Source organism: Moschus berezovskii, chromosome 4 (genome assembly GCF_049115385.1).
Source record: "Moschus berezovskii isolate FMDL1 chromosome 4, NW_MosBer_1.0, whole genome shotgun sequence".
Lineage (NCBI taxonomy): Eukaryota > Metazoa > Chordata > Mammalia > Artiodactyla > Moschidae > Moschus > Moschus berezovskii.
This window is the reverse complement of record NC_142463.1, coordinates 99,888,244-99,913,356: the sequence shown is the minus strand read 5'-3', so window position 1 is coordinate 99,913,356 and position 25,113 is coordinate 99,888,244. Positions and strand designations below refer to the sequence as shown.

At 38.5% G+C, this 25,113-nt stretch overlaps 1 protein-coding gene and 1 long non-coding RNA gene across 2 annotated transcripts in view; one reads left to right on the top strand and one right to left on the bottom strand.

Annotated features, from left to right (window-relative positions):
• Window positions 1-1,934: 1,934 nt before the first annotated feature.
• SEC22B (SEC22 homolog B, vesicle trafficking protein) lies at window positions 1,935-24,183 on the top strand. Its single transcript, XM_055402268.2, has 5 exons — window positions 1,935-2,159; window positions 12,445-12,554; window positions 16,203-16,363; window positions 17,991-18,137; window positions 22,230-24,183. Exons 1-5 carry the CDS (start codon window positions 2,085-2,087, stop codon window positions 22,382-22,384), a joined length of 648 nt encoding a protein of 215 aa, XP_055258243.1. The 5' UTR covers window positions 1,935-2,084; the 3' UTR covers window positions 22,385-24,183.
• LOC148778103 (uncharacterized) overlaps window positions 16,825-25,113 on the bottom strand; it is a 45,625-nt gene continuing 37,336 nt past the window's right edge. The window contains exons 3-4 of the long non-coding RNA XR_016037280.1: window positions 17,048-17,101; window positions 16,825-16,961 (exon numbers count right to left, since the gene is read on the bottom strand). This is a non-coding gene — a long non-coding RNA (uncharacterized LOC148778103). The remainder of the gene's footprint in view (window positions 16,962-17,047; window positions 17,102-25,113) is intronic.

Genomic DNA, 25,113 nt, shown 5'->3' with positions numbered 1-25,113 from the left:
GCTTTAGCATCAGTCCTTCCAATGAACACCCAGGACTGATCTCCTTTAGGATGGACTGGTTGGACCTCCTTGCAGTCCACGGGACTCTCAAGAGTCTTCTCCAGCACCACAGTTCAAAAGCATCAATTCTTCCGCGCTCAGTTTTCTTCACAGTCCAACCCCCACATGTATACATGACCACTGAAAAAACCATAGCCTTGACTAGATTGACCTTTGTTGGCAAAGTAATGTCTCTGCTTTTCAATATGCTATCTAGGTTGGTCATAACTTTCCTTCCAAGGAGTAAGCGTCTTTTAATTTCACGGCTGCAATCACCATCTGCAGTGATTTTGAGCCCCCCAAAATAAAGTCTGCCACTGTTTCCACTGTTTCCCCATCTATTTCCCATGAAGTGATGGGACCAGATGCCATGATCTTAGTTTTTTGATAGCCTTATCCTTAATTAAAATATTGGTATTATTAATTTCCCATTACTGGAATTGTTCCAGGAGAGGCTGAATGACAATGACCATTTGACACCACGGTAGAAGACACATCCTTGTTGAGTGGGAAGAAGGGAAGTTAGGTCAGGTTACATCCCTGAGCTATTTTAAATGTAAGATATTATGATTTTGCCAACCTGCTGCTGCTGCTAAGTTGCTTCAGTCGTGTCCGACTCTGTGCAACCCCATAGATGGCAGCCCACCAGGCTCCCCCGTTCCTGGGATTCTCCAGGCAAGAATACTTGAGTGGGTTGACATTTCCTTCTCCAATGCATGAAAGGAAAAGTGAAAGTGAAGTCGCTCAGTCATGTCCGACTCTTAGCGACCCCACGGACTGCAGCCTACCAGGCCAACCTAGGCTCCCATATACACAAGGATTGCCTTCCATTTCACTTTCTCACTGTGTTAAATAGCACCATCAGTTTGTCTTGTCTATATGCCTGTTCATCTTTTGGGTGGAGTCAATCATTAGGTCTTCCTCCCAAAATCCTCTCAAGAAATAACAGTTTTCTCCTAGTAGCTGTAGAGTTGTAGAAAAGGTAACAAAACGTGAGCTCCTTAACCTATGGTTAGATGTTAAGACGGAATCGTATCGGGATTAGGAGGCTAAGTTTTGGAGTTCAACAGCTCAAATCCTAGTCCCATCACTACTAGCTATGTCACTGTGGAAAAATCACTCTCTGAAGTTTTTTCTTTAACTACAAAGTGGGGACCTACACTTTCTCACTATATAATCACAAATGTCCTGAGAGGCAGATAATATTCTCATATTAGAGATGGGGGCACCAAAGAAAAAAGAGATGGTAACACTTCTTCAGGTGGAGTTGTTCAGACGTTTCTCCAGTAGGGAGTGAATGAAGAGTTACTGGAAGTTTTGCAAGACTGTTCTACTACCTATAATGACAGATCGCAGCTTTTGGCAGGGTGACTGATCTAGGTAATTTCTGAGATCCTGTAATATGATCACTTACTCACATATGCAATTAATATTTTTTACCAGAATCTGTTCAAAGACCTGGGCATACAGCATAAACAAGCAAAAAAACCCACAGAATACACACACACACACAAACAACTCTGCCTAAAAATATAAAAATACAGAAAACAATTTGTACTGGATATACAATATATAAAAACAAATAAATAAATATGAAAATATATCATGATTGTCAGTTTTTTCATATACCCTTCATCTAAGTACCCATTAACTCCTGCCCTCCTTCCCAGCCCTCTCTCCCAACTTAAAGTATCAGAAACTAGAAAATTCTATTTCAGTTTGTGTGCCACGCCCTCTCAAGGGTCAAGGCTTTTTCAAAGCTGGAAATCCAGAAAAGTGGCCGGGGACTTGGGAGTTTCTGAAGGTGCAAGTAGAGATTACGGAACTAGTGTTCCGGTAGTTGTGGTTCCCGATGGGAAGCCAATTCTGGGGACCGGTAGTGGAGAGCTCTCGAGCTTGTTTCCGGCCACCTCAGCGGGAAGCGGAGACGCGAGCAGCTGGGTCTTCGGAAACTGAGGTAGAGGTTTAACTGTTGTCCGGGCGGAGCAAGTCAAGACACATCTACGGCCGTCTGGGCCAGTGTTGGGTCTCCGTAGCCTGTAAAGATGGTGTTGCTCACAATGATCGCCCGAGTGGCGGACGGGCTCCCGTTGGCCGCCTCGATGCAGGAGGACGAACAGGTGAGCTGCTAGATCCTTAGGACCCCAAGTTCCTGCCGGAGCGCTATGCTGTCCGCCCCGGATTCCTTGTCAGGACGCGGGAGATCCCTGAGTCTTCCCAGACACTTCTGACTCCTCTGAAGTGCGTTTTCTCTTTTGACAGTGGAGAAGACTACCTGGAGAAAACTAACCTTTGCTGAAGGCGGGGGTAGATTTTTATGTTGCTGCTGCTGCTAAGTCACTTCAGTCGTGTCCGACTCTGTGTGACCCCATAGACGGAAGCCCACCAGGCTCCCCCGTTTCTGGGATTCTCCAGGCAAGAACACTGGAGTGGGTTGCCATTTCCTTCTCCAATGTGTGAAAGTGAAAAGTGAAAGTGAAGTCGCTCAGTCGTGTCCGACCCTTAGCGACCCCACGGACTGCAGCCTACCAGGCTGCTCCATCCATGGGATTTTCTAGGCAAGAGTACTCGAGTGGCTTGCCATTGCCTTCTCCGAGATTTTTATGTTACCTGTGTCTTATTAGAAAAACTCCGGAGAAGGGATAGGTTGGCTAATTGTGATCATCCAGTGTTCTGTAATTCTTGAGGGATTCTGCTAAAATTCAGGATTTCTAATTTTTTGTTGTTAATAAAGCTGACAGGTCCTGGGGAAAGAACTCCTTTCTGTAGCACCTGATCCTTGACCTAGCTTGCTGACATCTATTGAAAGCAGATGAGGTAATATTGCCACATATATGCATCTGTTTGAAGTTCCGTACAGTACTTTCTTTCAAAGTTATGTCCAATTCCCACCTCCTTCAGTAAGCCTTACTAAATTCTTATTGTTGGAATTATGACCTCTGTGTTATATTTCTATAATGCCTTGTACTTTTGCCTTTGTCGTTCAGTAAATTAAATTTCCTAGTAGGCAGATGACAAATCCTGGTCATTTTTGTATTTCCCATAGCTTTTACAATAGCAGTTTTAGTGTAATAGGTGCTCAAAAATGTGTTGCATTGATTAAAACAAACCAAAAAAGTCTGAGAAAAAAACCCCTAGATAGCTTCACAGAAAGAGGCTTTGTGCCTTAAAATCACAAGGCAAATTTCTGGTGTGAGACCAGTTCCTGGAATAAGGTTGGGGAATTCCAGAAGAAAGGAGGCTGAGAATGAAATTTATATAATTTATTTAAATTTGTTTAAAGTGATCAACCTTATTTTACTTTCTTATACAAGTAGTTAAAAACTTTCAAGGCCTGAAAAAAACTGAATTCTAGGAAAAAATATTTTGCACTTTTTTTAATCTTTCATTCATATATTCATGAAAAACAACAACTCTCATTAAGCACATCAGGTGTGCCAAGCATGGTGTTCATTCGGGGGCTTAGGGAACATAGTCCCTAATTTCATGGAGCTTACAGTTTAGTGGGGAAGCCAGATCACTAACAAATAACTATAATGTAGATAATTGCTGTAGAAGAGGAAGAAGTTTCTGTGATTAAACATGGAAAAGGTATCTAAATTGATTTTTGGACATCAGGAAAATCTTCCCAGAAGGAATGACATCCAAGCCAATGGTAGTGTCTCCTAATTGAGAAAGCTTCTATTTGGTTATATGCCTTTTTAGGTTTGATTTGCAAATACGTTTACTTTAACTTTTAGGAGAATAACGATACAGATTGTGAAGTTGTTATATTGCTTAGTAGGTTATGCTGAGTGAAATATTTTCTATTCACTACACAAAACAAAGTCTAAGCTATTATAAAATTTGAAAAATATAGCATGCCCTGAACTTTGAATTGTGACATATTTTTCTCTTCTCCAGCATTAAGCATTTTCTTGGGCTATGCAGAAGGAGTGAAATTATTAAAATGAATGCAGAACATGATTTGAAACAAAGGAGATGGTGTGAGGAAATTTTCCTTGAAGGATATGTAGTTTGACTAAGAAATAGTTTTTGCAAGGGAACAGAAATCTGGTCAGTTTTCCAACTATTGCTTTGAATTCCAGTGTGGGCAAAGAATATAAAGTAGATCTGAAATTCTGAATATAGTAGGCCCTTATTCTTTGCCTTTACACTATTGAAAAAATTAGTTGGTTATACTGTGTGTTTCTTAATTCCAAATTAGGTATCAGTCTACCAAGAAGGGTTGCTTTGTTTAATTGAAAACGAAAGATATTTTACACAAAAATATTTTTATGATTATAATTCTGTAGTGATTTCCTTTAGCAGTTTTGACTTTGAATGCTAACATCCTTTCTAAACTTTTAACATCTGCAAAAATATAAATCTTTGACTTATTTTTTACTTTTAAAATAGAGCACCTTCCATTTAGAGAGTGCCTATGCATGCGTGCTAAGTAGCTTCAGTCGTGTCCAACTCCACTCTCCTCTGTCCATGGGATTCTCTAGGCAAGAATACTGGAGTGGATTGCTCTGCCCTATTCCAGGGAAATCTTTCTGACCTAGGGATTGAACCAGTGTCTGTTATGTCTCCTGCATTGGTGGGTGGGTTCTTTACCACTAGCATCACCTGGGAAGCCCACAGAGTGCCTGCTATATACCGACCATTCCACTAAGTCTGTTAAATGCATGATTTCATTTAGTCTTCATACCAGCTATTGTTGTTGTTTAGTTCTAAGTCGTGTCTGATTCTTTGTGACCCCATGGACTGTAGCCTGCCAGGCTCCTCTCTCCATGGGACTTCCCAAGCAAGAGTTCTGCAGTGGATTGCCATTTCCTCCTCCAGAGTCTTCCTGACTCTGATCGAATCCATGTCCCCTGCATTGGCAGGCGGATTCTTTATTGCTGAGCCACCAGGGAAGCCCTTATATCAGCTATTAGGATGGGTACTGTTATTATCTACATTTATAGATAAGGAAGCTCTAAGAGAAGAAAAGTCTCTTTCTTTAAGTCACACAGCATAAGTAGTACAATGGAATTTTTCACCGGGATTCCTTCCTTACCCTTCCCCTCCCTGTCTTCCCTCCCTCCTTTTTTCCTCTTCCTTTCTTCCTTATTTACCTAAAACCATTGTGTTAGTTCCAGGTGCATAACATAGTGTATTGATACTTCTATCATCAGGGTTTTTTAACTTTGGCACTTTTGACATTTTGGAATGGATAATTCTTTGTTGCGGGAAAACTATCCTGTGAGTTGTTGGATGTCTAGCCATATCCTTGGCCTTTGCACCTTATATACCAATAGCACTACCACCACCCTCCCTCCAGTTTGATAACCAAAAATATTTCCTGACATTGTTGCATGTCTCCTTTGAGGAGGATAGGCAAAGTCACCTTTGGTTGAGAACCACTGTTTTGGTTTTTAAAAGAAAATTTTAATTGAGGTATAGTTGATTCACAGTGTAGAAGTTTCAGGTGTAAAGCATAGTGATTCACAGTTTTTAAAGGTTAGACTCTGTTAGTAGTTATTATAAAATATTGGCTATATTCTCTGAGCTGTACAGTGTACCCTTGTAGCGTATTTACTTTATACATAAGTAGTTTGTACCTCTTAATCCTCCTAGTATGCCCTTCCTTCCTTCCCTCTCCCCACTGGTAACCACTGGTTTGTTCCTTTTAATCCATATCTGTCTGATTCTACACTGGAGCCTTAGTACCTAATTGTCACACTTTACTGCTTTGTTCTAAGGCATTTTAATAATGTATTTACTTCTTGGGAGTCTGGAAATTACTTTTTAAGAAATGGATATCTTGAGCAAATAGTTTTATAGTTAAATATCTTAATTGTCCAGGCCAAATAAATGTATTCTTTCAGTTATTTACATTGATAATAGATGCTATATGTTAGGTAGTTGCTCCATGCTAGTCCCTATACAAACTGTCTTGTTACTGTAGATGAACAGTTATTCAAGTAATACAGTAGAGCATTGTTTTTTAAAAGATACAGAGTACCTTGTGCACTGTTTCCTCTATGCTTTAGCTAGAAATACAAGCCTAAGGTAGAGAGATGAACTTTTCCAAACTACATTGTCTAAGTGATACTCTATTTCCTTTCTGATGTACTTCTCCTTTGCAGATGTTTGCAATTTCTTTACCTTTCTGTTCTACCTCAAAATACACCCTGTTCTCTTCTCTCATTGTGTCTCAGCTCTGTGGACTTGAAGAAAGTGTAGATGTAACTGAGTACAGAGCAGGGAACTCCAAGAAGCAGATGGTCTCTTGTACTGTTAAACTGCCACACTCCCCCAGTCATTGAGGGTTGATTAATCATCTTATTGTTATTGCTGTTAGAGAAAGATGGTTGGTTCTTGGTGCTGCTGGCCTTTGATCAGTAGAGCTTAACAGGGATTTAAAAATGATAAGGGCTTAGCTAAACATTATTGTAAAGACAAAAGGTGGCATTTGATACAACTACAGCAGTCATAAAGTGAAAGTCACTGAGTTGTGTCTGACTGTTTGCAACTCTATAGTCTGTAGCCCACCAGGTTCTTCTGTCCATGGGATTCTCCAGGCAAGAATAGTTGGAGTGGGTTGCCATTATCTTCTCCAGGGGATCTTCCCAACCCAGGGATTGAACCTGGGTCTCTTGCATTGCAGGCAGATTCTTTACCATCTGAGCCATCAGGGAAGCCGACTAGCAGTCATAGGTAGCAGCAATAAAAAGGATTGTGGTTGTGTGGCAATTTACTACCCTGTGCCTCCTATATTTTATGTACAGAACCACATCCTAAATATACTGATGATCTCAAGTTAGTTTCAGAATTTGTGAATACTTTCACATCCACTTTATTATTGGATTGCTAACAGCTGTCTTTCCTTTATACTGTGTACAAGTTTAATCAAGTCTGTTTTAGAGGAAGTAGAAAACAGAATTAGGACATCTAATTAACTATTTTTAGATAGGTTGGCTGACTGTGGGCCCTTTGTGACTATAATCTTAAAAGCAAACTAAGGGTTTATCCCTAAAGCCATGATTATGTTGTTATTTGAGATCTATCAATAGTTCAGAGCTGCCATGTAGTCTTGAGCATTTCCCATAAATTAGATTTAATATTAAATAGTAAGATATCACTTGGAATGTGGCTCGACCATCACAGAAGCAATTTTAATTGTAGAGGTTGTATCGCACCCATAGGAGTAGGAGCTTCAGGGGTAGACTGCCTGGGCACAAATCCTAGCCCCTCCCTTACTGGCCCCAAGTGCAGATATGCAACACGTAGACATTGAGGAATGAATAATTTTCTCATTGTAAAGTTAATTTGTGACTGTTGTAGAAAATTCAGTAAATACAAAAGGACCAAGAAGTTAATGGTGTTTTGTTTATTTTTTACTAAAGTAGTGGTAAAATTAAGTAATCCCTACTTAAATTATACCTACTTGGTGTCTAACCTTAATCTTTGTGTATGTGTTTGAAATTAAATAATGGATAATAACTGTAAGACTTCCACCTAATTTTTTCACATAGTATATAATGAATGTCTGCTCATATCATTAAATATTACACATCATTTTGATGGTTCTGTAGTATTCCATTATATAAATATATACCATATGTTTTGTCACCCATCCCCTATCCTATTATTGAACATGTTTTTTGTTTTTATATGTTTCTGTGTTGTTTGCTTAACACATATATGATGTTTATGTATACTTTCAAAGATGTAGAATTGTTGGATAAAACACTGCAAAAATTTTATAATTTCTAATACATATTGTCAAAATGACTACCAGGAAGATTGTGCCAGCATCGTGTTCCCCGGAATGGTGATGCTAACTGAACCAGCAGTGTAAAATGTTGGTTGGCATGTCATCATTCCTATGTAGATATGTCCCCAGTATTGTACATTGGCATCATGGCTCTGTTCGTTGTAAATTTCTGAAATCGTAGCTTGCTTTTGGCCATAGTCTCTGTGTTTCTCTCAGATTGCAGTAATGTTTATGATGCCTCTTAGAAAGTTAGAGGAGTTGTACTGATTCGTACCAACCTTCATTTGACCAACAGTTTTTTGCCATTCTTTAAAAATTGAAGTGTAGTTGGTTTATAATATTATGTTAGTTTCACACTTAGAATATAGTGCTTCAGTATCTTTATAGATTATACTTCATTTTAAGTTGTTATAAAATACTATTATTCCCTGTGCTGCACAATATATCCATGAAGCTTATTTATTTTACACAGTCGTTTGTACATCTTAATCGCCCCTACCCCTGTCTTGCCCTTCTTCCTTTCCTTCTCCCTAATGGTAGCCACTAGTTTGTTCTCTGTATCTGTGAGTCTGTTTCTGATTTGTCATATTTATTTTATTTTTTAGATTCCACATATAAGGGATAACATACAGTATTTGTCTTTCTCTCTCTGACTTATTTCACTAAGCATAATATCCTCTCCGTCCATCCATGTTGTTGCAAATGGTGGAATTTCATTTGCCATTTATTTATTTAACTGTTTCCTTTAAGGGGCTCCCCTGCCTTTAATTGTCAGAAAACTTACATTTAACTTTTATGCTTATAGTTATTTTACTGATACTAATGTCTGAGTCCTTCCTCCAAAACACTGATTTAATTGGTTTTGGGGTGCAGATTGAACAGTAATAGTGTTTCTTTGTTTTTTGGTGTTTTTTTCTTCTATTTTTTTTTTAAATTTTTATTGGAGCCTAATTATGACCAACCTTGATAGTATATTAAAAAGCAGAGACATTACTTTGCCGACCAAGGTCCGTCTAGTCAAGGCAATGGTTTTTCCCGTGGTCATGTATGGATGTGAGAGTTGGACTGTGAAGAAAGCTGATCGCTGAAGAATCGATGCTTTTGAACTGTGGTGTTGGAGAAGACTCTTGAGAGTCCCTTATACTGCAAGGAGATCCAACCAGTCCATTCTAAAGGAGATCAATCCTGGATGTTCATTGGAGGGACTGATGCTAAAGCTGAAACTCCAATACTTTGGCCACCTCATGAGACGAGTTGACTCACTGGAAAAGACTGATGCTGGGAAAGGTTGGGGGCGGGAGGAGAAGGGGACGACGGAGAATGAGATGGCTGGATGGCATCACCGACTCTGTGGACATGAGTTTGAGTGTACTCCGGGAGTTGGTGATGGACAGGGAGGCCTGGCGTGCTGTGATTCATGGGGTCGCGGAGAGTCGGACACGACTGAGCGACTGAACTGAACTGAACTGAATTATTTTACAATATTATATTGATTGGTTTTGCCATACATTGACATGAATCTGCCCCGGTGTACATGAGTTCCCCCTGAACAGTAATAGTGTTTTTTAAGATCCCCAGGTGATTCTAGTGTGAAGCCAAAGTTGAAAATCATTGATCTATGTTGGTATTATTTCTTGGTACTCTAGTAGTCAAGGTTTGATTCCTGGGTAGGTAAGATCCCTTGGAGAAGGGCATGGCAACCCACTCCAGTGTTCTTGCCTGGAGAATCCCATGGACAGAGGAGCCTGGTGGGCTATAGTCCATGGGGTCACAAAGAGTTGGACATGACTGAGCAACTAACACACTTTTAGTAGCCTCTGCAACTTTATTTGCATCCCTCGTATCTATTGTTGTGGGGTCAGGTATCTTTAGAATGCCACATAACAACATTGCTTAAGCAAACAGATTGAGTCTACCACTCAAATTTAGGAACATAAGATATTGGCACTAGTTCAAAGCATGTGATGGTATTCACTCTCCCTAACTGGCTGGCCAGTCATGAGAAAAGCAATATATATATTAGCATTACTCTTTAATACAATAATGTTAATATATGTTATACTGTTAATTATTACAAAGTGTTATTAATATATAACAGTATACATGGTAATGTAGGAGTATTTCTCAAGCAGCAGCCTTATAAGTCATTGCCATAAAAACAGTATTAAACTACAAATCAATACTTCTAATGGTCGCTGTCTGACTCCCCTGGTTCACCTCATACTTATTTACTTCCTTATTTATATTGAAATTTCCAGCTCACCATTTTATTTATTTTATTTTGAGTTATAATTGACATATACCATTATATTAGTTTCAGATGTACAATATGATTCAATATTTGTAGACACCATGAAATCACCACAGTAAGTCTAGTTACCCTCCATCATGAAAAAATAGTTATAAAAATGTTTATTCTTTTTTCTTCTTGTGATGCAGACGTATAAGTTTTACTCTCTTCAGTTCAGTTCAGTTCAGTCGCTCAGTCATGTCTGACTCTTTGCGACCCCATGAATCACAGCACGCCAGGCCTCCCTGTCCATCACCAACTCCCGGAGTTCACTCAAACTCATGTCCACAGAGTCGGTGATGCCATCCAGCCATCTCATTCTCTGTCGTCCCCTTCTCCTCCCGCCCCCAATCCCTCCCAGCATCAGAGTCTTTTCCAGTGAGTCAACTCTTCGCATGAGGTGGCCAAAGTATTGGAGTTTCAGCTTTAGCATCAGTCCTTCCAGTGAACACCCAGGACTGATCTCCTTTAGAATGGACGGTTGGATCTCCTTGCAGTCCAAGGGACTCTCAAGAGTCTTCTCCAGCACCACAGTTTAAAAGCATCAATTCTTCCACGATCAGCTTTCTTCACAGTCCAACTCTCACATCCATATGTTACCACTGGAAAAACCATAGCCTTGAATACATAATACTGTATTATTAACTACAGTCACCATGCTGAACATTGTATCCCCACGACCTGTTTTATAATTGGAAGTTTGTGCTTTTTGTTTCCCTTCACCCATTTGACCTACTCCCCCACCCACCTCCCCTCTGGCAGTCACCAGTCCATTCTCTGTCTATGAGCTTGTTTTTTGAGCAAGATTCCTCTCTTTTTTAATGGCTGAATATTATTCCATTGTGTATATGTACTGCATCTTTTTTGTCCATTCATCTGTTGAACACTTATTATAGGTTATTTTCATATCTTGGCTATTGTAAATAATGCTGCAGTGAGCATAGATTAGGATGCATATATTTTTTTATTTAGTGTTTAATTTTCTTTAGATAAATACGTAGAAGTTGAATTGCTGAATCATGCAGTAGTTCTGTTTTTAATTTTTTTGAGGGAGCCCCCCATACTTTTTACATTTTGGCTGCACCAATTTACATTCCTTCCAATAGTGCACAAGGCTTCCCTTTTTTCCACACCCTCACCAACTCATCATGTCCTTTTGATAATAGTCATTCTAATAGGAGTAAGGTGATATCTCAGTGTGCATTTCTTATATAGCTTAAAATCCTATACTTGTACGTTTGTTTATCTGCCAGTTACATGATTTTATTTTTGCTTCCTTGTTTTTATTCTCAGTTCAGTGAATCACTGTGATCCACTAAGTTTTACTTTGTACTCTCTCATAGTTAGGCCTTAGGTCCAATTCGTGGGAGAACCCCATATACTTTTCTATTTAAACGTTTAGTTATTAAGCATCTACCAAGGAGAGACTGTGTTATATCTTTCTATTCAGAATAAATAATCTAAAATAATTGCTTCCTATCACATGGCAGAAGTTGTTTATTTCCCCCAGTGTGTGGATGAATGAAGTGTATTTGCTCCTCACTCTTCGTGCACTTCTTATCCATTTTTGTCAAATAGGTTATTGAGGTATGATTTTCTCCTTTTGAAATGACTCTGCTATTTCCCCCAGTAGACTTTTTCCTGTCTGTAAAAAAAAATTGTGAAATCATTTAGAAATTGTTTGGGAAAATATTGCCTGTAATTCTGTCATCCAAATGTTACTATTTTCATTTTTTATGAACATATCCCTTGCTATCCAGATGTTTGCATTCCAAACTTGGAAACCAAATAGATCTATTTAGTAAAGGATGCTTTGACTTTCCAGTCTTCCTTCTTATTCTTACTTGTTTTTACCTAGTTGAGGTTACAGTGTTCATAGTAATTTGCTGTGATGGGTGCACACATTTAGTTTTGCTTATGCACCAAATACTGTAACACTTTATGGACAATTTTACATGATGTTTCAGCATAAAAATGAGATTCATTCTGTCTGTCTTTCCGAGGATTTTCCTCTGAGTATAAAACATGTTGTGTGATTCTGTGCCAGTAACCATGCAAGTGAAGTGGGTTAGAAGGGCACTGACCTCATAGTGGAAATGGATTCAGCAAGTACCTCAAATGCAGTTGAGGTTTATATTTTTGCTTTTTAGAAAATAACTAATGTGACTTTGTTGAAAAACTCAGGGTTTTGGCTCCCTTTTTTTCCTCTGAAGGTAGGCCACTTTTATTTTGTTAAAATAAATCTTATTAACATTATTAACCTGTAAATGAAGGACCTTATTTACATATCCTCAAAATATGATATTTCTTATCAATTGCTACTGTGTTTTTTTGTGGAACATTCTTAAATGAAGGTGTCTTCTTTCAGTCTGGCCGGGACCTTCAACAGTACCAGAGTCAGGCTAAGCAGCTGTTTCGAAAGTTGAATGAACAGTCCCCTACCAGATGCACCTTGGAAGCTGGTGCCATGACTTTTCAGTGAGTATAATCTTGATTTCTTTGTGATCGTTTAAGTTGGCGTGCTGTGATTCATGGGGTTGCAAAGAGTCGGACACGACTGAGCGACTGAACTGAACTGAAGTATGAAATACAGTAATTACTTGTAATTACACCTGAGAAAATAGTAACTTTTTTCAAATGTAAAGGTAACTTTGAAAATAGAGTCACTCTGTGGAGGCAACTTTCCTGGCTCTAATTCTACAAAACTGAAATCTTGGTTTCTGTATTCAGTTTGTGTACAGCGATTCAGCCTGTTATCTTGTGCCTAGTAAATGCTATATGTATCATGCAGTAATAGATAATTTTTGCTTTGGGAGCTTCTTGGAGCCAGACACACTTAGATTAGTACCCTTGCTTAAACATTTACTGACACTGTGACCTTGAGCAACTCATATATATTTCTCTAGGCCTCGGTTACCTCTATAAAATAGGGAGTCATAGTTTTGTTAGGTTTATGAGAGAATCCCTGTATATCACTTAACATTTTGTCTGGCATATAGAGAATAGTCAATAAGTATTATTTATTATTTAGAGAAAAAAAAGTTATAAAAGATAATTTAAGAGCATCTAATCAGTGGTTGGCAGAGAAGGCAATGGCAAGCCACTCCAGTACTCTTGCCTAGAAAATCCCATGGATGGAGGAGCCTGGTGGGCTGCAGTCTGTGGGGTCGCTAAGAGTCAGACATCACTGAGCAACTTCACTTTCACTTTTCACTTTCACACATTGGAGAAGGAAATGGCAACCCACTCCAGTGTTCTTGCCTGGAGAATCCCGGTGGGCTGTCGTCTATGGGGTCACACAGAGTTGGACACGACTGAAGTGACTTAGCAGCAGCAGCAGCAATCAGTGGTTGGAAAAGGGTACGGCAACCCACTCAGTATGCTTGCTGGGAAATCCCATGGACAGATGAGCCTGGCGGGATACAGTCCATGGGGTCACAAAGAGTCAGACATGACAGCATCTAAACAACAACAACAGCAAATCAGTGGTTATAGACAATGCATACAGATGAGAGAAGGATCAAAGGGACTCTTATTGGGTCTCAAATTACCTACAAATAATTGGTATTAAGTGTTTAATTATATGTCAGGTTTGAAGGTGCTAAAACAGGCAGGATTAAAAAAGAAAAAAGAGGACAAGAAGATCAGAGGAAAATAAGAAAGGATAAGCTAAATAATCCTTAGTATGTTAGGAACTCAGATACTGAGATAATATAGACCTGGGAAGAACCTATTGTGTTTAACTCAAACAACCAACCTTCTACTCATCAAGAACAAGCAAACAAGTATACAGAATCAAAACCAAAACAAGACTCTGGCCTATTGGTTAAGAAAATAGTGAACGTTAGGTTTTGTAAGTTATTTCAACATTAAATAATGTTCAATTCAGTTCAGTTGCTCAGTCATGTCCGACTCTTTGCAACCCCATGGACCGCAGCACGCCAGGCCTCCCTGTCCATCACCAACTCCCAGAGTTTACCCAAACTCATGTCCTTTGAGTCAGTGATGCCATCCAACCATCTTATCCTCTGTCGTCCCCTTTTCCTCCTGCCTTCTATCTTTCCCAGCATCAAGATCTTTTCAAATGAGTCAGCTCTTCGCATCAGGTAGCCAAAGTATTGGAGTTGCAGCTTCAACATCAGTCCTTCCAGTGAACACTCAGGACTAATCTCCTTTAGGTTGGACTGGTTGGATCTTCTTGCAGTCCAAGGGACTCTCAAGAGTCTTCTCCAACACCACAGTTCAAAAGCATCAATTCTTTGGCGCTCAGCTCTCTTTATAGTCCAACTCTCACATCCATACATGACCATTGGAAAAACCATAGCCTTGACTAGACGGACCATTATTGGCAAAGTAATGTCTCTGCTTTTTAATATGATGTCTAGGTTGGTCATAGCTTTCCTTTCACATTATTTCCTTTCTAAATAATGTTAGAGATGCTCAATTATAATATAGTATTTTTTATCTTTACCATGGGTTAGGAACAAATGACCTAGGAAAAATCTCATAGAATTGAAAAGAGATTTTCTTCTGCCTCCTTTATAATCTTATGTCTTCCCTTATTTGCATCCAAGAGCTGTTTGCTAAAGATGTATTCTTTGCCAGACCGTGTATTAAGTCTTGGCCTTTAATGTTCTTAGCTTGTCCTCTTATAGCAGAGAGAAACACATACGCAAACAACTGTACTATGATACCTAGGACAAGAAGTGCTATAGAGCAGAGAGAAGGAAGCAAGTTTTCAGGAAGGGGGACTCCATTCTGTGGAGTTCTAGGGTGCCTTAGAAGCCACATAGAAAGGAAAGGGATGGGGGATGTGTGTAATGCTTTGGGCCCTTAAACTGCTGCTGCTGCTGCTGCTAAGTCACTTCAGTCGTGTCCGACTCTGTGTGACCCCATAGACGGAAGCCCACCAGGCTCCCCTGTCCCTGGGATTCTCCAGGCAAGAACACTGGAGTGGGTTGCCATTTCCTTCTCCAATGTGTGAGAGTGAAAAGTGAAAGTGAAGTTGCTCAGTTGTGTCTGACCCTTAGCGATCCCACGGACTGCAGCCTACCAAGCTCCTCCATCCATGGGATTTTCTAGGCAAGAGTACTGGAGTGGCTTGCCATTGCCTTCTCCGCTTAAACTGCTACTTAAACTAAAAAACTTCTGACTTTATTTGCTATACATATTTCTTTTGGATATAATTTTGGCTCAAATAAAGAGTGCTGTGGCTAAAAAGTCATTTGAAAACCACTGAGTAGCCAGCCTCTTTCCAAAAATATCTCAGACATGCAGTAATATAGCCTCCTCCAGACTGCCAGGGACAGTATGATGGACATGAGTTTGGGCGAGCTCCGGGAGTTGGTGATGGAGAGGGAAGCCTGGCATGCTGCAGTTCATGGTGTTGCAAAGAGTCAGATATGACTGAGTGACTGAACTGAACTAGGGCTGCCAGGGAGCTCACTCTTACAAGAGGAGTCAGTTCTGTTATTGAATAATTTGCAGTTAATACAGAGTTCTTCTACCCTAGAAATTAGGAAATATTATTAGCCCTGAGATTGTTATTTTCTGTACCCAGTAATCATTGTGACATTAACTTCTAACTTTTTAGCGTTCACAAAAATTTCCAGTTCCACAGTTCTTACAGATGGAAGAAGTTTAAATGTGTGTATATTATTACTTGTTTACTATACACGATCAAAGGGAAGATGGTGTCACACCTCTGAGTTTTCAAGAAAAAGTCTTAAGTATTAAGATATTTTAGTTGAAGAATTACGTGATGAATAAATATGCCTAAATATTCCTTTTGGAATATGCTTCTAATAATGGGAAGATGTTTGTTTTCTAATTCTAGTGATTTATGGTTTGTAATTGACTTTCTGATTTCATCAGCCTCAAAGGCCTTGGGCTTGAATATTTTCAAGTTTGTATAAGGAATTTTCTGGTGGTCCTGTGGTTAGGGCTCCGCCCTTCCCTTGCCAGGGACCTGGGTTTGATCCCTAGTCGGGGAACTAAGATCCTGCAAGCTGTGTAGCATAACCAAAAAAAAAGTTTGTATGGCACTGAGAGTCTGTTTCAGACTGTTGGGAGTGTTATTAGTCTACAACAATTTTTTCTTGCTTTTTAAAATTTTTGTTTCTTCAGTTACATTATTGAACAGGGAGTATGTTATTTGGTTCTGTGTGAGGCTGCCTTCCCTAAGAAGCTGGCTTTTGCCTACCTAGAAGATTTACACTCAGAATTTGATGAACAGCATGGGAAGAAGGTGCCGACTGTGTCTAGACCCTACTCCTTTATTGAGTTTGGTAAGTTTTTGTGCCTTACTTCTCTATCAGGGGAGTAGACAATGTAGAGAAGCTATTGGTATAATTTTGACTTTTTTTTTTAAAGCTTGCCTGCTAATGTTTTGGATTCTGCCTCCTCTCCTATTTCATGTCTTTTTTCCTTTTGAGTGAATGAGACTCCCTTCTCATAAGTATTAATAATTTTCTCTGGCCTTTTGATATTTTCCCCATAGAGCTTGTTGCCCTTTGCTCTTTTTTGTAATTTGTTTTGATTCTTCATTAGGGTAAAAAATTGTCTGAAGATCCAGTTGACATGTAATTGCTGAGTTCTTCTTTTTCCCAATTCAGTGTCTTCACCCCCCCACACACATGCACGCACAGTGAGACTCATTTTATGGAGATCAGAATTTGGAAATCGGAAAGAATGGTGTTTTGTTTCTTTTAATAGAACAAGATCCTCTAATTTAAGAACTAAAAGATATCTGGTATTGGGGCACAACAGTTCATGCAGGCAGAAGTAGTGAGCATGGGTGTCCATATTTGTATACGAATTATCGAAAGACTCATTACTCCTCAGAGCTGGTAAAATATAGGATGGCGGCAGATCAAAGGAAATGTCCTATAAATAGAAGAAGGGAGAACAAGTATGATTAAATTACATCATTGACATTTTTAGTTAAAAAAGAAACTGGTTTTGAATACTACCTCTAGATTTCTGAAGTGCTTCAAGTTTGCTACATAAATGAGTCCTCTTGCTTTCTAGAAATAAAGAAAATGTATTATAGCAAAGCATTACAGTGTTTCAAAACTAAACTCTCCAAGTGGTAATTTTATCATGTCTCGTTTTGCAGTTTTTATTTTTGTAGGCAATAGGAGTTCAGTAAAGCCAAGAAAAAAATAAAGACCGCTGTACCAAAGTCACACAGGAAATAGTTGGTATCCTCAAATTAGCTTAAAAGATTGTATACAGAGATATGAATGGGTTATAGATGAATTGTAAGGTACAGTAACCTGAGACCAGTAGCATGGTAATTGTTATCAACTCTAGGCTTAAATGGATAAGAGCAGTTTCTGGAACTTGGAAGGAGAACATTTGTAGAAAAGGCCAATTTCAAAGGAGCAGTAACTTTTCATGGAGGGATACTACCAGCCCAAGATGACTTCACAGGGAGGAGATAGAGGAATAAATACTTTGACATCACTGTCCGCTCTCATTCCCTACTCTTGGGGTGTCCTCTTTGGCTGAACCTAATTGGAAGCGAGACGGCAAGGAACCCATTGATATAATTCATGCAAGTTAGCTTCCCAAAGCAGAAAGCAGGGTGCAGAAGGTTAGGAGGAAGTCTAAAGAGGTGAATAAAGGGTAGCCAATACATTATCTTAAGATTTTAGCTAAAAGTTGAAAATACAATCTTTATTAATTATTCTTTTCATAGTTTTATGATATTCAGACATTGGCAAACATGAATGAGCATGCAGTTTTGTAGTAATATTTTGGGAAATTCCCTGTCACATTTGATACTCACTCAAGAGTCTGGTTAATTATGGACAGTTGCAGAACCAGGACTAAACTCAGAATATACTCTTTCCTACTTCTTTGATGGACATAAAAGAAGTTGTTAATAGTCACTTTTCTTCATCATTATAGATACCTACATTCAGAAAACCAAGAAGCTTTACATTGACAGTCGTGCTCGGAGAAACCTAGGCTCCATCAACACTGAACTGCAAGATGTGCAGAGAATCATGGTCGCGAATATTGAAGAAGTGTTACAACGGGGAGAAGCACTTTCAGGTATCTAAAAGCAGTACGAGTCCTATGGGCAAGTGGTTCTTATTCCATAGGCAAGGATATTTTATTTGGGGTTACTGTTTATGTTGTCAGATTCTATCTAGTACTATTAAGAATTCATTTCTCCAAAATGGATTACATTACAAGCTTCCAATATGATATGTTTCTTCCTAGTGTGGTTAGTTTCTATTGAGTTGGAACAGTGTAAAGTTTCATTCCATGTAAGAAACAATTACTGTTTCCCAGGTATTTACCAAATTAGATTAGTATTTATAGAAACACATAAGTTAAGGAAAATGAAAAGAAGAATGAGAGGATATTGTCAAAGGTTTATGGCAATGGTTTCATAAGTAGCTGCTTCAGGAGTCTTTACTGCTGCCAGATCAACTGTTATAAAATACCATTTTATCAAGGCGTTCCTCTGCAGAAAAACTTCTAGACCTTGACTACAAGATCTAGTCTGGTCTCAACTTTTCATTCATCCAGTCATTATTAATTGAATACTCATAATGTGCAAGGCGGGCTTCCCCAGTGGCTCAGCATTAAAAAATGTACCTGCGGTACAGGAGCCACAGGAGACATGGGTTTGGTCCCTGGGTCAGAAAGATCCCCTGCAGGAGGAAATGGCAACCCACTCCAGTTTTCTTTCCTTGAGAATCCCGTGGACAGAGGAGCCTGGTGGGCTACAGTCCATAGAGTCGCATAGAGTTGAACACAACTGAAGCCACTTAGCAGCCAATGTGCAAGGCACTTTATTCTCTGTTGTGGAAGATAAGGAGATTGCAAAAGTGTTTCATTCTCCCTGGTTCACAAACATTCTGTCTCAGCCAGGTCAGTGTCTTCATCATCCTGGACCTTCCTTAAACTCTAGATAAGAACTGCCTCTTCAAAGAAGCCTTCTCTGATCCTTACAGCCCATAATGCATTAATCTTACTCCTTCAAATTCTTAAAACACTTACATATTTTACATAATATAAAAAAGCATGTAATGTTTTTTAGCACATGGGGTATGTATATGTGTGTGTACTAATTTACCTAAAATATATAACTAATGTTTAAATGTTACCTAAGTGTTTAATGTGAGCATATACTCTGTGTTTTATATCTATTTTATATATTTATTTCTTTCACAGTAATCATCACAGGTAGTTGCCTTAATGTATATTTTTAAAATTCAGCCTTGTTACATATTCATGATTAAATGCATGCATGCTAAATCACTTCAATCATGTCTACCCTTTGTGACCCCATGGACTGTAGCCCGCCAGGCTCCTCTGTCCTTGGGATTCTCCAGGCAAGAATAGGGAGTGGGTTGCCATTCCCTTCTCCAGTGAATAAATGGGTTTTCCTTTATTATGAACTTCAGATTTTAACCTTCATGTTTATAGTCAGCAATTGCCCCAGTGTATAGCTTCATACTCTTTAAACATCCGTTTTTGGATAAACTTTCATCGTAGCAGACTCACAGGTTCTCCTCAGGATAAAGTAAACCAGTATGGGAAACTTTTTTAAAGCCAAAATTTATAAACTGCTCAATTAATCAAAAGCGTATGGGATTTCCTTCTAGTGCTTTGCTAATTGCTATGGTGTTGATATGCTGATTAAAAACGAAGTACATTTTTACCCTTAAGAAACTTCATGTGATTTGGAAGATAAAGAACATTGTCACAGAGTAACAAACATCAGTTGAACGTTTACATTGTGCTAGGCAATGTGGTAGGGGGACTTTGCATATATTTTATTTATTCTTTAGAGTAATCCCATGTGAAGTGGGTGGTATCAAACCAGTTTTACAGATAAAAGAAGCAAAGACTCAGAAAAGTAGCTTACTCAAAGCTAAGAAATAGCTTACTAAAAGTAGCTTACTAGCTTTCTACACTGCTAGTACTGACAGAATCTGTTGGTCCATGGAGTCCTTGTTCATCTTCAGAGAATGATAGTTGTAAATCATTATGTAGATTCATATGGGCTTCCCAGGTGGCTCAGTGGTGAAGAATGTGCCTGCCCAGTGCAGGAGATGTGAGTTCATTCCCAGGGTTAGGAAGATCCGATGGAGGTGGAAATGACAACCCACTCCATTATTCTTGCCTGGGAAGTCCCGTGGACAGAGGAGCTTGGCAGGCTATCGTCCATGGGGTCACAAAGAATGAGACACGACTGAGCACATAGATATATAGACAATAAGAGCTAAAAGAATGTAGAAGGAAATAGATATGTGAACAGGAAAGATTTGTTGAATTTTGATAAATTAGGAAGGAGTGAAGAGTGATATTTTAAGAGGAAGAAAAAGCATATCTGAACAGGGCATAAATGAAGACAGTGGGAAAATTAGCCCACCTCAAAAATAGGTTTCTTCCTCTTTAAGCTTCTCCGTAATAAGAATCTATCTTTTATACTTTTTTCTCTTTTTGTTTTAGAGCTAGTCAGCTTTGCATTTAAGACCCAAGAATAGTTTCTGTGGGTTCTTTTAGTAAGATCAAATTGTGCCTTTTTTACTACCTAAATATACCTGTTTCTTTTAAGTCATAGGTTTTACTTTTTTATTCAGAGATGTGTCACTCTACTGCAGTGTAGATGGCACAGGTACAGGGATCATGTACATTTTGATCATAACTGTATCCTCTAGCACTTCTCATGGTGCCCGCAACATAAATATTTGCTGAATAAGACTTCTCTAAGCAATAGCTTTGTTTTTATGATACCATGTGTTTACAGTGTTCATATGTAAAGAAATTCTCGTAACTGTTGCTTACTTTATATGACATAATATTTATTTCTCTTCCCAGTTTTTCTCAGCAGGTTTAGATTCATTTAGCAAATATTTATTGAGCACTGACTATATGCCAGATCCTGTTCTAGGCACTAGGAATATAGTAAGAAACACTGTAGTAGTTAAAAACATCTGTCCAGTCTGTTAAACTGACTGGAAAGACTCCTTGCAGTGTTGTCATGGCTATTTCTCATCCCTTAACTGTTTTTTTTGCATGACAAGGTGCTTTTCTTACAGGACAAGTTACTAATTTCAAAATGGCTAACATGCCCGTGTTATTAAGTAATGCCACATTTCTCAATCAAAACCAGTCCCTATTAAGCAACTCCAAATAGTCCAAAAGCATTCTCCAAGGAAGACCAAATAGATTCAGATTGCAAAATAGTTTCTCAGAAATTTAAAGAAGTGAAAAGTTTGATTAGAATTTATGCCAAACTGAGAGTTTGTTTTTATTATTAAAAATATGCCATATATTTTAAGCCCAGTTTAGCGTATGTATATCTGGCTATTTCTCTAAGTGCTTAGTTAACAGTTAAAAGAAGATAATGACATTACAAATGTTCGTATAGGAAAACAAACTTTGCAGAAGATTCTAAAAAGCTTAATTTAGTAGATATTGGTGGTTTTCTAGCACCTGTGATTGTCCTATGTCTGCTAAAATACAATTTCTGATGGTGTTATCTTCATAATAATAGTCTTTACCATGTGGAAAGTTTTAGAAATTTGGTAGTAGTCACTGTTGAGATACAGCTTAATGCTCAGTGTCTGGTTCATTGAATTTTCTGGTTACCTGCATTTTTCATCTTACCTGGATTATCATTTGTCAAAATATGAGAAAATATGATTTAAACCATTAAGAGATTATGAAGATAGTTGCTATCAGCTAACATTTATCAAGTGTTTACAATTATGTAGGCATTGTGCTCACTTTACAGATATACTATGATATGGTTACTATTATTATATATTCCCTATTTTTATAGACAAAGAAGTTGGGTCTTAGGCTGAGTTGCCCAGTATCATGTGATTAGTACAGTTGAGAGTTGAACTAGGATCTGAGGCCAGACCTTGGACTCACTCTACAGCCTCAAGAATTTGAACATAAGTTGAACTGATTATTTGAAAATGCATTGTAGATTTCACAGTGCTTCGGGATCATGAGTTAATCAGTGTATACAACCTTACCCTTTTAAAAAAAAAAAAGATAATTTAAGCTTCATGATTTGAAGTAGGGCTACTCATTTGGGTTATTTTTGTTCTTAATACAGTTGATAAAATACTTTAAGGGACTAATTAATGTTATCCTTTTTTTCCCTTTTGACAGCGTTGGATTCGAAGGCTAACAATTTGTCCAGTCTATCCAAGAAATACCGCCAGGATGCGAAGTACTTGAACATGCGTTCCACTTACGCCAAACTTGCAGCAGTAGCTGTATTTTTCATCATGTTAATAGTGTATGTGCGCTTCTGGTGGCTGTGAAGTAGTGAATCCAGTCACTGGCAAGGGAGAACCTAGAACCCGGCAGGTGTATGTTTTCAGGAAGCTGAGCGCACAGAGATGTGTATTAGAATCCAAGTGGAACTTCTGCCTCTAAAGACCTTGCAAGAAAAGACATGTCCTGAAAATGAAAGATTACACCTCATTTAATGAAGCTTAGCCCTATATAGAAAGTGTCTTTCCGGGGCAGAGGCTTTCTCTGGGTGCTAAGCCATATACATTAGGGAACAGTAGATTGTTTTATTTGTTTTTTTCCCCTCCCAGTGTTTTACATTTTTCAAACAGCACTGACTGGGGCATTCTCATTCTCTAATGGAGCCGTCAGTGAGATTTGGCTTAACCAACCTATGCTAGCAAGTCTGAAATCCCTTCAGAGAAGGCAGCCCTTCAGGAAGTTTTTTGTCTCTGTTTAATGAACATTCCTTTTGTTGGTGACATTTGTGATTTTCAGGAATCTGAGTTGTTTGATGGCCTTTTAAACAAGACTCCAGTATGTGAAGGTTAATTGCTGTGCTGCAAGATACCCTGTCTATTGGCCCCTGTAGGAAGTTAACCTTGTTTTTCATTTATGATAATTTGCTTATTGCACAATTGCTTTAGGGTTAAATGAATTATACTAAGATGCCTTGAAATTATATTATAGCATACCTTGATTAAGAAGCAAAAATGTTTTCTGTCATTTACTCTTAAAAGACTTAAAATTAGTTTGGGACATTCTTGATTTTATTTTTCTGCATCTGGTTTATATTAATATAAGAGTGAGTATAGCATATAGCCAGAGGCCCCTGACTTAGTGGGAAGACAGGCCAGCTCATCACAGCAGCTTTGTTCTCTTTCCTCACTTCTTCACTGCGATTTTCCCCACTCTTCCTTCTGCCACAACTTGCTAAGGTTTTTTAAATTGCTCTGAGCCCTATAGTTTCTTGTCCCATAACTGTCCTCTCAGTATATTCTCAAATTTCAAAATGGAAGATAATCAGTTGCATAGTTAATTAAACTGAAATTTTTCAGAGCAACTACTCAAACTTCTAAATATATTTATTTAAGAAAATCTGAGAGCACCTCATATATGCTTCAGTTATGTAATTCTCTAAGAATGTTTTAGAGATAGGCAACTCATTTACAGTAGATTCTGTTAACAAATAAAAGTTCCTGATTTTTCCCTTTTTTGCTCAGGGATAATGAGAATTTCCTTTTACCTTCTGAGGTAGGATTTTTTAAATGGGGAGAATAGGCCTTTTAAATATTGTCACAAGAGTCTGCAATATAACCTCTAATTCCTACACATACTGCAAATATTTCTTTAAATTGTACAGGAAAATGAACCAGCTTCTTACTTCTTAAGATCTTTGGAAAGAACTTTGACCAGTAAGCAATTTTATAACTCAGGATCATCAAACCTACTGTTCTGATTCCTGATAGAGGAAAAAAAAATCTTTTTCTTTAAAACAAGGCAAGGAGAAATGCTTATTTTATTCCTGATAATTTATAGAACTAGAATAAAAATGTTTTCTTCCCACTTTGGACCTCTGTCTGCCAATTGGAGTTTTGTGCATGAAATAAGTTACTTTTTATAGAGAATAAGTGCTTGAAGTCCCTAAAAGTCTTGTCCCTAAGTAATGATGTTGGTAATAAAAGCCTTTGAAAGGCTGAAAACCTAAATAGTAGTACCATAGCATTTGGTACTTCTTTAGAAGTGGAGAGTGAGTGGCAGCTCGTTGTTGAGAGTTGCATGCTGCAACCAAGTGGTCAGCAATGAAATAAATACTTCTAGAATGTTCCCTTCAGTGTGAAGCTTTGTTATCTACTATAGTTAATTTACATGCACATATTCTAGATACATTCCTACCTAAATTCAGAGGGTTAATTAAAAAATGATATGGGGTGGGGGATGAGAAACAAAGGGATAAGAAAGTAGTTTATGATTATGATGGCAGAAAATGAGAGAGCAGGACTGTCATAATATGGCTTCTACTTGTGTTCTTTATTGGAGGAAGTGCGAAGATCTAACTAGGTGGAATGAACCAGCAACCAAACAGACATCTAAAATAGAATGTGATAAATACTGTTCAGGGTTATCAAGGACACATTTAAAAAGGACACCTAATTTACTGTGTCTAGGAGGGTGGTAAGAGAAGGTGAGCGTGACTTCCCATACAGAGTCAGTGACTTGTGCAAAGTCATGAGTTAAAAGAATGAGGCGCATTTTGGGGGATCGTATTCCTTTGGGTTTCACTGGTGGTTCAGATGGTAAAGAATCTGCCTGCAGTGAGGGAGTTCAATTGTCGGGTCAGGAACATCCCCTGGAGAAGGGGTTGTCAATTATGTCTGACACTTTGTGACCCGTAGACTGTAGCTCACCAGCCTCCTCTGTCCATGGAATTCTCCAGGCAAGAATTCTGGAGTGGGTTGCCATGCCCTTCTCGGGATCATCCAGACCCAGGGATTGAACCTGGGTCTCCTGCATTGCATGCAGATTCTTTGCCATCTGAGCCAGTGGGTAAGCCTGAATGGTGGTGGTCACACAGTTAAGGCGTTTTTTAGTGTATTTAGCAGAAGTGACTGAGCTGTACATGGTCATCTTTTTAGCTCAGCAAAAAGGCAAAGACAGAGGTTGTACAGATTTTACTACTATAAATTGCACATTAACTGCTTGAACCAAATAGCTTGTACTTTTTAAAAGTCCCCAAAGAAGAATTTGTAGCATGTGT